General features: G+C 41.8%; 1 protein-coding gene across 28 annotated transcripts in view; it reads right to left on the reverse strand.

Annotated features, from left to right (window-relative positions):
* Nucleotides 1-294: 294 nt before the first annotated feature.
* LOC136446713 (titin-like) overlaps nt 295-17,543 on the reverse strand; it is a 52,633-nt gene continuing 35,384 nt past the window's right edge. The window contains exons 7-22 of one of the 28 annotated variants that reach the window (XM_066445226.1): nt 17,225-17,428; nt 16,979-17,005; nt 15,749-15,808; nt 15,260-15,295; nt 14,978-15,031; nt 14,555-14,608; nt 14,193-14,246; nt 13,768-13,833; nt 13,279-13,398; nt 7,610-12,094; nt 5,969-7,294; nt 5,337-5,477; nt 5,007-5,060; nt 4,518-4,550; nt 3,680-3,713; nt 295-2,252 (exon numbers count right to left, since the gene is read on the reverse strand). In XM_066445226.1, the coding sequence (XP_066301323.1) occupies nt 2,083-2,252; nt 3,680-3,713; nt 4,518-4,550; nt 5,007-5,060; nt 5,337-5,477; nt 5,969-7,294; nt 7,610-12,094; nt 13,279-13,398; nt 13,768-13,833; nt 14,193-14,246; nt 14,555-14,608; nt 14,978-15,031; nt 15,260-15,295; nt 15,749-15,808; nt 16,979-17,005; nt 17,225-17,428 (6,918 nt within the window). In that variant the 3' untranslated portion in view covers nt 295-2,082. Of the gene's footprint in view, nt 2,253-3,679; nt 3,714-4,516; nt 4,551-5,006; nt 5,061-5,336; nt 5,478-5,968; nt 12,095-13,278; nt 13,399-13,767; nt 13,834-14,192; nt 14,247-14,554; nt 14,609-14,977; nt 15,032-15,259; nt 15,296-15,748; nt 15,809-16,978; nt 17,006-17,224; nt 17,429-17,543 lie in introns of all 28 variants that reach the window. The other 27 variants (XM_066445201.1, XM_066445199.1, XM_066445200.1 and 24 more) reach the window with 27 other exon arrangements.

Here is a 17,543-nt window from a genome sequence, read left to right on the forward strand (position 1 = left end):
CTCTTTCCCAAAATCTTTGTTTTCCCTGACACTAAGGGACTTCCATTTGGAAGGCTAATATACTCATCTTGCAAAACACTGGGAAAATCTAATGTGAACCAAATTTATCACAGAAATAAAAGATACACCTAAAGTAATTATGTTTCACTGTGCTTTCTTGACTGTACTGTTCATCTAGCAACAATGGCTGAGAAAATTACATTTGCCTAATTCCCAATGTGTTTTCCAATTACTATTTGTGTACTGTTCATTCACTTACAGGAAAGCAACACAAACACCACCAAGAAGCAGCAATTTTTGTAAGGAAGCTCAATTTTATTGTCAACCATTCACTCAGACAAGGGAGTCTCACAAACATGATCATAAGCCTACATATTCACATACACATGTACACATAGAACCTCAGAAAATCCAGGGGAAAAGAGAAGTTAAGCCAATGAAATGGTTACAAATTTGTCGAGTAAACCTGATTGGTAAAACGTGATTAGTGTTCGTGTTAGCTTTGAGCCTTCTCTAGAACTAGTACATGACAAGTCGGAATCACTACATGTGGTAGAAACCCTGCACAGCCAGAAGAGACGAGTCCGTGTGTTTATTCCAGTGGGGAAAGCTGCAGAAGGGTGTACGTTTACTGGCCTTGCCGTGGAATGCCTTCATTGGCTGTGATTTCGCGTCAGTTTGCCATGCAGCCAGGAATGCTCAAGTCTTGATTGATTTATCTACAAGCTACTGAATGACGTCACTTTGGGAGAAAATTAGAATAAAAACCAAAACGTCTCACTTCAAAGGCTTAGGCTGAAGACAGTTGTGTTACCGGGCTTCCCCGAGGATCGTCCAGTAACACACATGGAAATTAATTTTCCCTCTCGGAAATGGCGCCAAGTCCTTTGTCTCCTACAAAACTCAACAGCAATGGAAATGCAACAACTTCTACAACTGTTGTGGTTAAAGAGAAATGATTCCTTGCAGACTTGTTCTATGCACATGGAGTTCAAACCTCTCTGTATGTTTATCAATGTACACTCAAACTTTGTCAGATCGAGTCTATATCAGTACACAAGAAAAAGCCTGTCTCTGGTATATTGTGCTTGAAACTAAGACTGCAAAAGTTAAGGCTGCACAATTTAACAGAATCTTTGCTTTGGTCAAGCGCAACATATACATTACAATGGACTTACTCCAGAACTCTACTTACTGATGAAGGTTGTAGGTTGGGTTGTAAGAGCGGAGGACATTTGGCGACCACTACCGGTGAGAGGCACACTTACTCCACATAATAAACACCTAGAGATGACCTAAAACTATGGCTAACTAAAAGTTACAAAGTTCCACAAAAAGCAGGACCGGTATACCCCAGTACAATTCTCGTCTTTCGTGCCCGCATGGCGCACAGAGCAAGTCAAGTACGGCCGTACCATCCTTGCATAGACATAACGTATATCGCTCCAATGCAAGCGGGGCATTACAAAATCTGAGTTAAAAACATTATTCATATTAAGTAAAACATTAGATTCGGAAAATTGTGTGACAAGACACATTTGGCAGTACCTAACAAAATGGGGCCATACTCGGCGGCATGCTACATCTAATTGTCGTTAAAAAATCACAGCCTACCCAGGCAAGCCTTCTTTCCCAGCACTTCATAAAACATAAGTACATTCTCAACAGTGGTCGATATCATCATCTTGTTTAAAATATAGTGGTGCTTGAGTAAAGGATAAAATACAGCCAAATTGGACTTGCTTTCGTAGGTGCTGGGTGACGAAAGTTACCTGGGTACGCTTGTAAAAAGAGCTGCCTTGTCGGGATCGTAGACTGATGCACAGAGAAAGACAATCAAAATCAGCTTTAGGAAAGGTGGGAGACGGTTAGTTACTTCTGTCGCTATGGAAATCTCCAGACACGATCATTTACAATCATTGGAAATGCTACCGTTTCATTTCTCAAGCAAAAACACACTTGTAATCGCACCCCTAGTACACAGGGTGCGGCGACCTAAGACACTTCGCAGCCAGAATTTGGTAGTCCCACAGCCATTAGGCAAAGCTATCTACGGTCACAACTCTTCAGAACTTCCCGCGCCTAGATCTCTTGACTTGCGACTCCGTCGGCCTTTTCCTCGTTCTCAACGGGCTTCTCGTCGGCAACGATGTCCGCGGCCGCAGCCTTGGCGTCGTCCGTCTCGGCGGGGTTTTCGACGGCCACTTCGATCTTCTCCGGCTCTTCAGCAGGGGCCTCATCCTTCTTCTCCTGGTAGAAAAAAAACGACAGGCAGACCAACGTTAATTTGACGGCTGAAGAAATTATTACAACAGGGAAAACCATTAATAGTTTCATCTGGGTCGCAAGTCACTGAATAAAGACTCTTGTACACAACCAAGTGTTTTATTTAACCAAAGTTTTGGTGACCGCTTGTCACCTGTCTAAGGACAATTCTGACTGGTTCACTTTGCACTGCAGCTATAGGTGGCGCTGCTTACAGATGCAGTCCTGAGGAAGGTGACAGACGGTCACCAAAACTTTGATTGAATAAAACACACGGTTCTGTACAAAGAGTCTTTTACACAGTGAAAACACATTAACTATCAATTGATCAACATTTGGCCACACAACCGTCATATTTGTTTCAAGGATTCATCTGCATATTTTGGCAAAACTGAAAGACCCAAAGACCTAAGAGCAAAAACCTGTATTACACGTATTCCATAATTTTCAAATCATCTTATAAAGATAAGATTGTGTGGCCAAACATTAACAATAATATTCCAGCTTGCTGTTTAAAAAAATGATGGTTATTGTTAAAAATGAGACAATTGCTGATTGAACTGTAAGGCAAGCTTGTGCAAGTGAAGTTGTCAATTTTTTAAACATTGATTTAAGGAGCTGTGCAAGATATTAGGTAAGAGAAACATTATTAACAAAATTACTCCATTACAATTCTAAATATCTTCATGCAAAGCAGAATTAAAGAAGTTTCCTTGCTTATTGATACTATCAACAGAAAGGAAAATCATAGAGAGTCAAACAATTATTATTGATTAATCATTGATCATCAGGTTTCCGCAGCCCCGTCCATGCTGTGAGATCAGATTAAAGATTAGGTCATTAAGGATTAGGATTATTCTGTGATGCTGTGATCTGAGATTAGACATGTTGCTAGGTGCGCTGTGATTGGAAGCAAAAATTGAGGCTTCACCAATGGTAGTCCTTCTTGGTTCTCAAACAACAGGGAGAGTAACAAAACCCTAAAAGTTATATAGTAGTCTTCGGTTAGCATCAAGATATGATGCTTTTGAAACTTACATTTTTACTATTTAGAAAAGACATAATTGTTTGTGAAGCTATCATCTTGAAGAACTTTGCAATAGAAGTGAGTCAGCTTACAGATGTGACGTATGTGGCAGAGGCTGTCATTCTCGATTAGGACTGTTTAGCCATAGCCATAGACTGGATGACAGACCCCCTATCTTTAAATTATTGATAGAGATTGGGGGTCTGGCATCCAGGCTACCATAGCTGATGCTGTAGGGCTGATGTGAATTAGGATTTTACTATGGTCAATATTGAACGACAGCAGCCACATAGATCTGGATGTACAATTTTTATTTAGTTTCTTTCCGGATTGTTGAGAACCAAGAAAAACAGGGTGGTGCCAGTTTAACCATTACCCCCACACACACCTGAGTGTCAGGCTCTGTTGGGGCCTCCTCCTGCTGTGGAAGGTTAACCATACTTTGAGTACATGCACACAGCTGCAAACAACATGGCAGCATCCAGCAAAACAAGGCACAAAAATCAAGTCAAACAAGGCACAAACATCAGGCGAAACAATTCAACATTAAGCAAAACAAGTTACAAACAAAGAGTAAAATAAAATGCTAAGCCTGAGCAAAATAAGACACAAACATTTTGTATAGGTGTCTGCAAAAGTTCATACCATGAGCTAAAAGATGATATAGTTCTCAAATCATCAGCTGCATGATAGTATATGTCGTCCTCTTATGTCACATGGAAGTAGGGGTGGATACCGGTTCGGCTTAATAAGGACAAGTCCAAGTTTAGGTCCAGAGATTTAGGTTCAGGTCCGGACCTGAACCTAGACCTGATCCTGTCCAGTTGATGTTTTGTTTTATCAGACCAATATTAAGCATAGAGAATTGATACTGACACGCACAACTATAAACCTTTCTTAGTGAGAAGACTTTCAAGATAAACCAGTGTTTGATATTTGAATGTTGCACTTATTGTAATGCCTTTTTTTGTCAGAGGGGAGACTCAAAACACTTATCAAACAAAACAGAAAAATATATTTGTACTTTGTTCAGGTTTTTTTGAACTCAGGTGTTTGGCTTTCAGGTTTTTTTGGACTCGGTTCTTGGACGTTATAAAGGTCCGAATCAGGTCCAGCGAACCTGTATCCACCCCTACATGGAAGCTTTATAATTGGTCTCTGTACTGAAGACATGTCAATTCTTTCTTAGAGGAAACAGATAGCGATGATAAAACCCCAAACACACCTTCACAGCTTCATCCACCTTCTCCTCTGTCTGCTGGAAATAAGAAACGTACAAAACCCTTAAAGAAACTGTGGAACAATCTTTGACATTTATACTGCTGTAGGTTCATTTTAGAAACTCTCGAGACAATAATTGTGCTGTTACGGCAAAGGAAGAGCTTAACATTTTACTTATGTTTACAAATTTTATAGTGATTCAATGTAAGTCTAGTTTTTCTTTCAGCTTACAGCTTTTTGACTATTTCTGCTTTGTAAAATCAAACTTAAATAGCCAGCTTATGGTTATTTTTCTATGTTCCTCTCTTACTCGTCTAAGGGGTGTAAAAGAACGAATGATGATACTGTGTCCTACTGTGTACAATCTGCTGTTTGTATTCTGTTCAAAATGTAAGAATATTGTGTTCTGCAAATCTCCCATGCAGAAAAGATCCATCCACTACCATCACCAACAGCATGCAACGTGTGTTCTGAATCTAAGACTTCGTCCAACCTGTATGACATCTTCGGCTTTTTCCTTTCCTTCCTCAAGCTTTTCCTCTACGTTCTGTGAAACCACGGCAAAGTCATTAGACCCAAGATGATCAAAAGAATGTTTCCTAAAGACATCCACATACCATACAACACCTTGTTGCGCTGACTCAAACATACAATGATCTCAACATCTCTGCGTGTAGTAGGGATCTTGGTTAGTACGAAGCAAATACAAGTTAGCCGTCTACACCAACAATCTACACCACTATGCCACCATGAGGTATGCATTTGTTTGCACTGTGACCTCTAACCCTTGACCCCACAGGCCAAACACCAAGCACAAGCAAACCTCAACATCCTCTGCCACCCCATTCAGATCCTCCACAGCTTTTGTGCCCAACTTTGCGAGGGAATTTGGGGAAGCCATTCCCAACCGCACCACTAGTACTGGGTCCTTTCCTTCCGACTCCCCACCCTGCGCTTCAACTGTCTGCAAGGAGACACCGAGGCAAACAGATTTGTAAAGACAGACACCAAGAGGAGGGAAAAAATAACTAGACCATACAGAGTTGCCATAACCCCCTTCACACCCTTTTCAACTTTGACCAGAGCTCCCTGTCTGTTATACAACCCAACATTACGGTTAGGTTTTGTGAAACTGGACCATCCCTTGAAAATAAAACTGGAAACCATTAGACCTGTGAAAGTACTAGCAAACCACGCCGAGAACCCTGCAGATGTAAGCATGGTTAACTAAAGTACAAAATCCCAGTATCTGGTCAAACCATCTGTACCCAACCCAGGTCAGAATCCCACTTCCAACAAGTTTATATCACAAGTTTCACAGACAGCATGTATGCATTGAAGTGTTTAAAAGTGTCCAAAGATCACACAGAACCACACTGCCTGTGACACAGTGATAAAACCGTGACTCCAGTTAGACTACATGTAAGACGCCCAGCCCACACCACGAGTGCAAACCTCTGCTTTGCCTGTGCCACCAGTCTGCCGTGCGCCACCAAAGTGCTCGGACGATCTTATGTACGACTTCACTTCGTTTGAGTTTTCCATGGATTCATAATCAGACTCAACTTCCGAATCTTCACATTCAATTTTTACAATGTGGGGACCATTTTCGATTCTTGGGTACTGCTTCAAGTTGGGAAGACTGTGACCAGAAGAACCATCATTTATCCTCTTAGACATTGGTTTCTTGACAAGTGTTTTGGTTTCTGCTACAAAAGCTTTTGTATACATCACATCATTGATACCATTGAGAGGTGTTGTTTTATTTTCTCCGTTTACAACTGCTTCAACTGTTGGTGTTTGGTGTTTTTCCTTTGTAACAACTTTTTCTTTCTCAGTTAATTCTCCACAGTTTTGAACATCTTTGAGAGGATTTTCCTTCAAAATTTCACTGGCAGTTTCTTTATTATTACCTTCAATTATCATATTCTGAGTTATCTCTTTTGGTGTAGCCTCCTCCTTCTTGCTTTTTTGAATGACAATCTTATCTTCTTCAGGAACTGACTCGTCTACTATGTTTGCGAGGGCTTTGTTTACTACATCTCCTACCACAGTCTCTGCTTCCTTCACAATTTCCTTGAGCACAACTTCCTTCACATCTTCCTTGGGGACTACTTCCTTCAGAACTTTCTTGGGGACTTCCTTTTTCACAACTTTCTTCACAACTTCTTCCTCCACAACTTCCCTGAGGACTACTTTTTTAACATCTTCCTTGGGGACCAGATCCTTCACAACTTTCTTGGGGTCCAATATTTTCATAACTTGCTTGGGCACTACTTTCTTCACAACTTTCTTGGGGACAGCTTCTTTCACAACTTTCTTGGGGTCCAATATTTTCATAACTTGCTTGGGCACTAGTTTCTTCACAACTTCTTTGGGCACTTCTTTCTTGGGGACAACTTCCTTGGGGACAATTTCCTTGGGGACAATTTCCTTGGGGACAACGTCCTTCAAAACTTCTTCCTCCACAACTTCCTTGGGGACAACTTCCTTCACAACTTCTTCCTCCACAACTTCCTTGGGGACAACTTCCTTCACAACTTCTTCCTCCACAACTTCCTTGAGGACAACTTCCTTCACAACATCCTTCACAACTTCTTCCTCCACAACTTCCTTGGGGACAACTTCCTTGGGGACAACTTCCTTGGGGACAACTTCCTTGGGGACAACTTCCTTCACATATTCCTTCAAAACTTCCTTGGGGACAACTTCCTTCACAACTTCCTTGGGGACAACTTCTTTCACAACTTCCTCCTCAACTTCTTCTTTGACAACTTCTTCCTCCACAGCATCCATGGCGACTTTCTTTAAAACCTTCTTGGGGGCTACCTTTTTCACAACTTTCTTAACATTTTCTTCCTTCACAATTTCTCTGGGGACTACCAGTACTTCCTTCACAACTTCCTTGGGGACAACTTCCTTCACAACTTCCTTGGGGACAACTTCTTTCGCAACTTCCTTGGGGACAACTTCTTTCACAACTTCCTTCAGGACAACTTCTTTCACAACTTCCTTGGGGACAACGTCCTTCACAACTTCCTTGGGGACAACTTCCTCCACAACTTCCTTGGGGACTTCTTCTTTGACAACTTCTACCTCCACAGCTTCCATGGGGACTACTTTCTTTAAAACCTTCTTAGGGGCTACCTTTTTCACAACTTTCTTAACATCTTCTTCCTTCACAATTTCTTTGGGGACTACCGGGTCTTCCTCCACAACTTCCCTGGGGACAACTTCCTCCACAACTTCCCTGGGGACAACTTCCTCCACAACTTCCTTGGGGACAACTTCCTTCACAACTTTCTTGGGGACAACTTCCTTGGGGACAACTTCCTCCACAACTTTCTTGGGGACAACTTCCTTCACAACTTTCTTGGGGACAACTTCCTTCACAACTTTCTTGGGGACAACTTCCTTCACAACTTTCTTGGGGACAACTTCCTTCACAACTTTCTTGGGGACAACTTCCTTCACAACTTTCTTGGGGACAACTTCCTTCACAACTTTCTTGGGGACAACTTCCTTCACAACTTTCTTGGGGACAACGTCCTTCACAACTTTCTTGGGGACAACGTCCTTCACAACTTTCTTGGGGACAACGTCCTTCACAACTTCCTTCACAACTTTCTTTGGGACAACTTCCTTCACAACTTCCTTGGGGACTACTTCCTTGGGGACAACTTCCTTGGGAACAACTTCCTTCACAACTTCCTTAACTTCATCCTCCACAACTTCCTTGGGGACAACTTCTGGAACAACTTCCTTGGGGACAACTTTCTTCACAACTTTCTCTACAACTTCTTCCTCCACAACTTCCTTTGGGACAACTTCCTTCAGAGCTTTCTTAACAACTTCTTCCTCCACAACTTCCTTGGGGACAACTTCCTTGGGGACAGCTTCCTTGGGGACAGCTTCCTTTACAACTTTCTTAACAACTTCTTCCTCCAGAACTTCCTTGGGGACAACTTTCTTGGGGACAACTTCCTTCACAACTTCCTTGGGGACAACGTCCTTTGGGACAACTTCCTTCACAACTTCCTTGGGGACAACGTCCTTCACAACTTCCTTTGGGACAACTTCCTTCACAACTTCCTTCACAACTTCCTTGGGGACAACTTCCTCCACAACTTCCTTGGGGACAACTTCCTTCACAACTTTCTTGGGGACAACTTCCTTGGGGACAACTTCCTTGGGGACAACGTCCTTCACAACTTCCTTGGGGACAACTTCCTCCACAACTTTCTTGGGGACAACTTCCTTCATAACTTTCTTAACAACTTCCTTCACAACTTCCTTGGGGACAACTTCCTTCACAACTTCCTTCACAACTTCCTTGGGGACAACTTCCTTCACAACGTCCTTCACAACTTCCTTTGGAACAACTTCCTTCACAACTTCCTTGGGGACAACTTCCTTCATAACTTCCTTGGGGACAACGTCCTTCACAACTTCCTTGGGGACAACGTCCTTCACAACTTCCTTTGGGACAACTTCCCTCACAACTTCCTTGGGGACAACTTCTTTCACAACTTCCTTTGGGACAACTTCCTTCACAACTTCCTCCTCAACTTCTTCTTTGACAACTTCTTCCTCCACAGCGTCCATGGGGACTACTTTCTTTAGAACATTCTTAGGGGCTACCTTTTTCACAACTTTCTTAACATCTTCTTTCTTCACAATTTCTTTGGGGACTACCGGTACTTCCTTCACAACTTCCTTGGGGACAACTTCCTTCACAACTTTCTTGGGGACAACTTCCTTCATAACTTTCTTAACAACTTCCTTCACAACTTCCTTGGGGACAACTTCCTTCACAACTTCCTTCACAACTTCCTTGGGGACAACTTCCTTCACAACTTCCTTGGGGACAACTTCCTTCACAACTTCCTTGGGGACAACTTCCTTCACAACTTTCTTGGGGACAACTTCCTTCACAACTTTCTTGGGGACAACTTCCTTCACAACTTTCTTGGGGACAACGTCCTTCACAACTTCCTTCACAACTTTCTTTGGGACAACTTCCTTCACAACTTCCTTGGGGACTACTTCCTTGGGAACAACTTCCTTAACTTCATCCTCCACAACTTCCTTGGGGACAACTTCTGGAACAACTTCCTTGGGGACAACTTCCTTCACAACTTTCTCTACAACTTCTTCCTCCACAACTTCCTTTGGGACAACTTCCTTCAGAGCTTTCTTAACAACTTCTTCCTCCACAACTTCCTTGGGGACAGCTTCCTTGGGGACAGCTTCCTTCACAACTTTCTTAACAACTTCTTCCTCCAGAACTTCCTTGGGGACAACTTTCTTGGGGACAACTTCCTTCACAACTTCCTTGGGGACAACGTCCTTTGGGACAACTTCCTTCACAACTTCCTTGGGGACAACGTCCTTCACAACTTCCTTTGGGACAACTTCCTTCACAACTTCCTTCACAACTTCCTTGGGGACAACTTCCTCCACAACTTCCTTGGGGACAACTTCCTTCACAACTTCCTTGGGGACAACGTCCTTCACAACTTCCTTTGGGACAACTTCCTTCACAACTTCCTTCACAACTTCCTTGGGGACAACTTCCTCCACAACTTCCTTGGGGACAACTTCCTTCACAACTTCCTTGGGGACAACTTCCTTGGGGACAACGTCCTTCACAACTTCCTTGGGGACAACTTCCTCCACAACTTTCTTGGGGACAACTTCCTTCATAACTTTCTTAACAACTTCCTTCACAACTTCCTTGGGGACAACGTCCTTCACAACTTCCTTTGGGACAACTTCCTTCACAACGTCCTTCACAACTTCCTTGGGGACAACTTCCTTCAAAACTTCCTTGGGGACAACTTCCTTCATAACTTCCTTGGGGACAACGTCCTTCACAACTTCCTTGGGGACAACGTCCACCACAACTTCTTTTGGGACAACTTCCTTCACAACTTTCTTGGGGACAACTTCCTTCACAACTTTCTTGGGGACAACTTCCTTCACAACGTCCTTCACAACTTCCTTTGGGACAACTTCCCTCACAACTTCCTTGGGGACAACTTCTTTCACAACTTCCTTTGGGACAACTTCCTTCACAACTTCCTCCTCAACTTCTTCTTTGACAACTTCTTCCTCCACAGCGTCCATGGGGACTACTTTCTTTAGAACATTCTTAGGGGCTACCTTTTTCACAACTTTCTTAACATCTTCTTTCTTCACAATTTCTTTGGGGACTACCGGTACTTCCTTCACAACTTCCTTGGGGACAACTTCCTTCACAACTTTCTTGGGGACAACTTCCTTCATAACTTTCTTAACAACTTCCTTCACAACTTCCTTGGGGACAACTTCCTTGGGGACAACTTCCTTCACAACTTCCTTGGGGACAACTTCCTTCACAACTTCCTTGGGGACAACTTCCTTCACAACTTCCTTGGGGACAACTTCCTTTACAACTTCCTCGGGGACAACTTCTTTCACAACTTCCTTAACAACTTCCTTGGGGACAACTTCCTTCACAAGTTCCTTGGGGACAACTTCCTTTACAACTTTCTTGGGGACAACTTCCTTCACAACTTCCTTAACAACTTCCTTGGGGACAACTTCCTTGGGGACAACTTCCTTCACAACTTCCTTAACAACTTCTTCCTCCACAACTTCCTTGGGGACAGCTTCCTCCACAACTTCCTTATCAACTGCTTCCTCCACAACTTCCTTGGGGACAACTTCCTTGGGGACAACTTCCTTCACAACTTCCTTAACAACTTCTTCCTCCACAACTTCCTTGGGGACAACTTCTGGAAAAACTTCCTTGGGGACAACTTCCTTCACAACTTCCTCCACAACTTCCTTGGGGACAACTTCCTTCACAACTTTCTTCACAACTTCCTTGGGGACAACTTCCTTGGGGACTACTTCCTTCACAACTTCCTTGGGGACAACTTCCTTTACAACTTCCTTCACAACTTCCTTGGGAACAACTTCCTTGGGGACTACTTCCTTCACAACTTCCTTCACAACTTCTTCCTCCACAACTTCCTTGGGGACAACTTCTGGAACAACTTCCTTGGGGACTTCTTCAGTCACAACTTCCTCGGGAACTACTTCCTTTACAACTGTCTTGGGGACTTCTTCTTTCACAACTTCCTTGGGGACTTTTTCACTATCCTGTCTTACCCAAACATCTGAAGAGGATATGTCTTCAGACTCTTTCGAAGTTCCTGTCTCAATTTTCTCAGGAACTGCCTTCTTAGAGATTTCATCCTCTGCAAAGTTGTTTTGAAACTTCTTCACAATTTGCTTGGGGCTTAAATCTTTAACCACGGCCTTCTTAATGATTGGTTCTTCTTCGATCACATCCTCCTTATGAACATCACCCTTGACAAATTCTAGAGTCTTTTTAGGCATTTTGCTTTTAGGCTTGAAAAGTTTACCTATTTCTCTTTTATGTAGGTCTTTGTGGCCAACTTTTTTTGGAAGGCTTACTTCAGAGATGGAATTTGGAAAAGAGTCCTTTGTAGATTGTTTTGCTTTCTGAATTGCTGGTTCTTTTTTAACGTTGTGAGCTTTGGTGTCAGCAGTCTTCCCTTTTGTTGACTTCTGTAAGAAGCCACAAAAAATACACAAAAAAACACTATAAAATCTTCATCATCATCATGGCCGACACATGCGAGTAGCTACATGTTCTGAGGCAGTCATTGGATCTTATCTTCCGTCATCTAACGCAACACAAGTAGCCATGGAGTGAGTTTCCTACTTGCACCGGTGCGAGAAAATGCATATGAAAATAGACATCGTGATTAGAAATGTCAACAAAATCGTTCGTACGAGACAACAACCAAGGTGCAGTAGTGAGGTGTGTCGTTTTACAAAACTCAATGTGTACGCCTTCCCTCACATGGGTTGAACCGCACCCGACTAAGACATTATAAGGTTGAAGGAACTTGATTTCATGGATGACATCTACACAACCTTGATGCCAACCCCCCCCATGTTAAATAAGGCTCGCCCCTGAGGTGTCGCAAAAAAAAAACCATTGAGCCATACAATCATCATGTGTGAACACTGACTATTCTGTAGTCATGACACTGTATTCAAATCTTCATATGTCACTAAACATCCATCAAGCTATATTTCTTTTTTTCCACTCCCAGACCAGATTTTGCTCTCCATATCAAGATTTGATCCATAAAATCAAGTTTTTTGCATCCTTAGTTCATGTCAAACCTCTGCAATGCTGTCATCTTCGGGCAGGTTTGCATCTATCTGCTCGAACATGGCCACCTTGGCCGCCACCCCTCCCTCCTCTACTGATCCATTCTCTACACTCTGCTGTAACGGGCCAACGAACCAACAGGGCTCAGAACTAACACTGTCACATGGCAGCCTTAAAACTACAGACATTCTGCCTCCAAGTCATCCAGATTATTGACCAAAAGTGGGTTAAAATTAAGCATTTATGTGACAGTTTGGGGAAGAAAGGCCGTTTCAATACAAGCAGTAACATGTCACATAGACATGTTTGATAGAACACAGTGCATGTTGGTTGATGAATCATTCAAGTGGTGGCTATACCTGAACTTTAGTCTTGAGCCCTGGAGGATTTAACATACTATGCCTAAGACCAACACCATGCCAGATCGTCCATAGCACCCAAATGTTCTAAGCAATCAGCTTCCAAAATCACTTTCGTGAGACTTCTATGAAAATAGAACATCCTGACAGAAGAGAGACCATCACCACCCCTTCTTTGTTCACCTCTTACAATCAACTCAAAAACCAACCTGTATATTTCCATCAACTTTTGCCTCTGCTTCCTTAAATATGTCATCTACAGCGATCTTTGCAGACGTTCCATTCTCTGGGAGTTTCGCTGCTGTCTGTTCGACCTGAGCCACCACTGCCTGGGTTAACCATTGCAACAACTCCTGTTACAATTCTTCCTCTTATACATTATCAGTTCAACCATATCTAACGATCACCAAAACTTTATTCAGAGTAGATCAAAGATCTACATAGTCCACTTTCGAGGACTTGCATTTCTTTAAGAATTAAACCACTATATAAACTACAACCATTACTGTATAAAAACCTTTAAAGTTTAAACTCCATAACCAAAAAAAATATGCAACACCAACCCACCAAACAAAAGATACATCTTCAAAAAAGCTGAAAAACATGCCTTGACTAGACCCAACAGAGCGCTAAGAAAACTCTATATCTAAGCACCATAACCCATCTTAAACCTCAATTCATTTTTATATGAGACAAACCTTTTTGGCATCTTCCGCCTTGTCTTTGCCTTCTTCAACTTTGTCTTCAACTTTGTCCTCTACTTTCTAAGATGTGGTTCAAACAAAAGAACTTCAAACACAAATGCAACATTTTGATTTTTATCCACAAATTGGGACTAATCAACCTTGAATCTGTTGCAGAGTGAAGCCTGTCCATAGACTAGTAATAGTGGCAAGAATTACCCAGTGGCAAAATAACTTTTGTATAGAATTTATGAACGATTTCCTTTTGAATCAATAACCGCTGCCTCTTTACATCACTATTATCACTTCAAAGTGACGTTAGTAACAACAACATAGAGCCAACAAGACAAACATTGTAGCAACACATGCAAAGCTCATTCTGAAGTCTCGGATCATTTTAACAGCATGTTTTGAGCAGCGGAAGCGTACACATAACGAACCTTTGCAGTTTCCTCTGCAGCTTTCTCCGCATCACCAACTTTCCCATCTACCTTCTGCCAAACAAATGAAGAAACCTTTGGTCATTCTCTATCATACTGTATCATACCACTGGATGACCTTGACTTAGAGATAGACTCCCCTTTTTACCAACATGTGACCTTTCACCCAACTCGACCTTTCACCCACCTTGACCTTTCACCTGAAGAGTACTACCCAGTGGACACCAAATCCCATAACCACACCATTCTACAACCAATAACACTACTCCAGTGACCATGCAATTCTTTAGGCCTCACAGTACAGTGGCTGGAATGGATTAAATTCACCACTAAAAAAAGGCACTGTTCGGAGTGTCACAGACCTTGGAAATATCTCCAATCTTGTCTTCAGCCGCACCAATTTTGTCATTTACAATCTGTGACGACAGGATTTATAGAAATGAACATTGGAATCATCTTTAAGCACTACAGAGGGTTAAATCACAAAACCGAGCCACTGTGAGCTATGAAGAAATTTCTTTCATACTCCTTTGAATCCACGCCACATCCGCCTTTGCAGTAAAAACCCTGATTAGCCCTTGATCTTGATTACGAGAGAAAGAGTTATTTTTCCTTACAGACAACACATCAGGAAAAGAAGCTTTGAGAAGGTGCTCTGGTAATCAATTCAACCACCACACCAAAGTTTCAAGATTAAAATCTAAGAAACTTCCAGAAAAATTACTTTTTTTTTAAATCTTAAGATGTTGGATTAGCCAGAAGCAGCACACCACACACTAACCAACCTTGTCTGAGTCCTCTATGTTGGGATCGCCCCCGGAAAGCCGTGCCCTTAGTTTCTGATATAAAATACACATGACAGTTAGCCTAACGGTGCTTCTATGCCGTACAGTTAGCCTATCAGTGCTTTTTTTTGCACAGGAGATTTGCAGGGAAGCAGGATATGACAGAGAGAGTTGTGATGCCGTGAGAATGGAAGAGCCGTGGTGCTAACTATGTGCATGTTTGTGAGGGTTTGACGTGAGTTTGCATGGTGTGAGTTTGTGAGTCCTGTGCCGTTCACACACCTTAGCGGCCTCGTCATCGATCTTCTCATCTTCGGGCTGCAAAAAATTTCAAAACGTCAGTGAGGAAAGAAGATTCACGCATGCACAGTCATCTTTTTTTGTGCACAGAAACTATGGTCACTTTGTATTCAGTGGTCGCAAAATGTTGCATAACACTTTAGAAACGTTTTTTTTGTGTGCAGGCATGGATTAGAAATAGTGACGTCAGCCAAAACAGGAATTGTAGGTGCAAGTTTAAGTAACTGACTAGCTTAACTAACTTGTTAGATATTAGGGTGATTTCCTGGACTTGAATGCATGCATGGACCAAAGTCTGCTTCAAAATAAAGAATCAGTCTTTGGAAGTCAAATACATGTATAATCATACATTAGAGTTATCCGACTACAAATTACAAATTGTTAGGTGTGATAGAGTTTACATGATGAGTGCGAGTCAGTGGTCCATGCAGACAGGAGAGGGGCTATGGGGCCCTGAAAAAGAACCATCACCGTTTGCTGAACATGTCCGTTGGTGGCCTTGCTGTCGTCAGCCTTCTCCTGATCCTCTTGCTGTGAACAGAATCGTGTTTGTGAGCGGGGAGAGTCGGGATGCCAGGCTAACACACTACAGGTTACGATTTCATATTTGATAGAGTTAGATCCAAAATACAAAATTTCAAATACCAAAAGCTATTTACAAGAACATCACTGGGAATAACTCATGAAAAGGTTTTCAGCATCTGTTGTGGTCAAATATCTGAATACACTGTATTGTATCAAACTTTTAGAAATCTTACTTTTCAATAATGTTCAATTTGACATTATAAACTTTACTTATGTTTGAAACAGAACATTTTTTCTGCTACTTTGTGTGCTATGACAATATGTTGCAGTAAAAAATAAACTTTAAGAGATAGCATATCTCCAACACAATTTACTGTGAAGAAAAGGCTTACTGATTTTGTAAAATGCTTGTTGACTACTCATTTATGAAATAATATTACCAGTTTAAGAAAATTAAAAGTTGAAATTATTGATTCACATAATTCTGTTTACGTATTTCCGTTCCACAATGTTCAAGGCATGAGACATCCATTACCAAAGAAGTACAAACGAAAAAGGGAAAAACTGACTCTTCTTGCAATAGAAACAAAGAATTGTCAATCCTTTGAAAAGTGTGTTGGTGTCATGTTGTGTTATGTTGGAAAAGCAGCATAAAATAGAAACATAGTACTGCAGGAATACAGCATATGATAAGAAGATGCTAATAGAATATTGGTGCAGCTTGCCATACAAAGAGACTAAAATGCTGTTCTGTGCAAATAATGATTTAGCCATACATAAAGAACACAAAATTAGTCAAAACCAGACACCAAGAAACAATAAGTTAGTTATTTCATATCACCAAGCATAGGCAGCAGCAAGCACCTTAGCCCTGCACCAAGCCAAAGTCTATAGTTATCATACAACAAATTGTTAACATTAACATTGCTGTAAGGCAGATTATATGTGAGAACATGCAGACTTTTTTCACAAAATCAAAAGATTAGTAACAAATTATCTGCAGAGATTGGTGCCTAGAAGTAGAATTCATCAATCAATTCAGATTGAATTTGTGCTTCAGTTTATGTCAGTATGTAAATACAAGCAGTGTTGAAGATATATCATCGCAGCAAAACTGCATGTTAGCACCAGGCCAGGCTACACCCTTGTTAGGGACACAAAACGTCCCATACCAACCTTAATGGGTGACTCTTTCTTTGCATTCTGTAAATAACAGGAACAAAATCAACATAAACTCAACAGATAAACAAAAAGAAAGGAAACAAAACAAAAATAAAGGTTGGGGAAAACTAGACAGTGGTTCTAAAGTCACCTTTCTTGACCAGAGACCCTACTTTCTTAGATATCTGTACAAATCACAATAAGATGTGATTGTCTCACACATCAGTTCTTTGGTCTCACATCACAGTTCTTATTCCTTACCTTAACTTCATCCTTCTTCTCTCCCTCGTCCTTGGACCGCGATGCTCGCTTGGACAGTCGCCGGAAGAGTGATGGTTTCTTCTTCTTGAGGGGTGACGTTGGCGCGGCGTCGCCCTCGGCCGGCTTCGTCGGCTCCTTCTCGGGCGACAGGATGACCTTGCCGATGTTCCGCCGCTCGTTCATCTGCTGCATCGCCTCGGCAACCTGAAAGCCACGTCCAATTAGTTTAAAACTCTCGACCAATCAGAAGTCTTATCTCACAAGAATGCAAAATTTCAATCTAAATATATGAAAAGAGCACAGTTTTAATGGGTCAAAA

This window comes from Branchiostoma lanceolatum, chromosome 13 (genome assembly GCF_035083965.1).
Source record: "Branchiostoma lanceolatum isolate klBraLanc5 chromosome 13, klBraLanc5.hap2, whole genome shotgun sequence".
NCBI classification, from domain to species: Eukaryota; Metazoa; Chordata; class Leptocardii; order Amphioxiformes; family Branchiostomatidae; genus Branchiostoma; species Branchiostoma lanceolatum.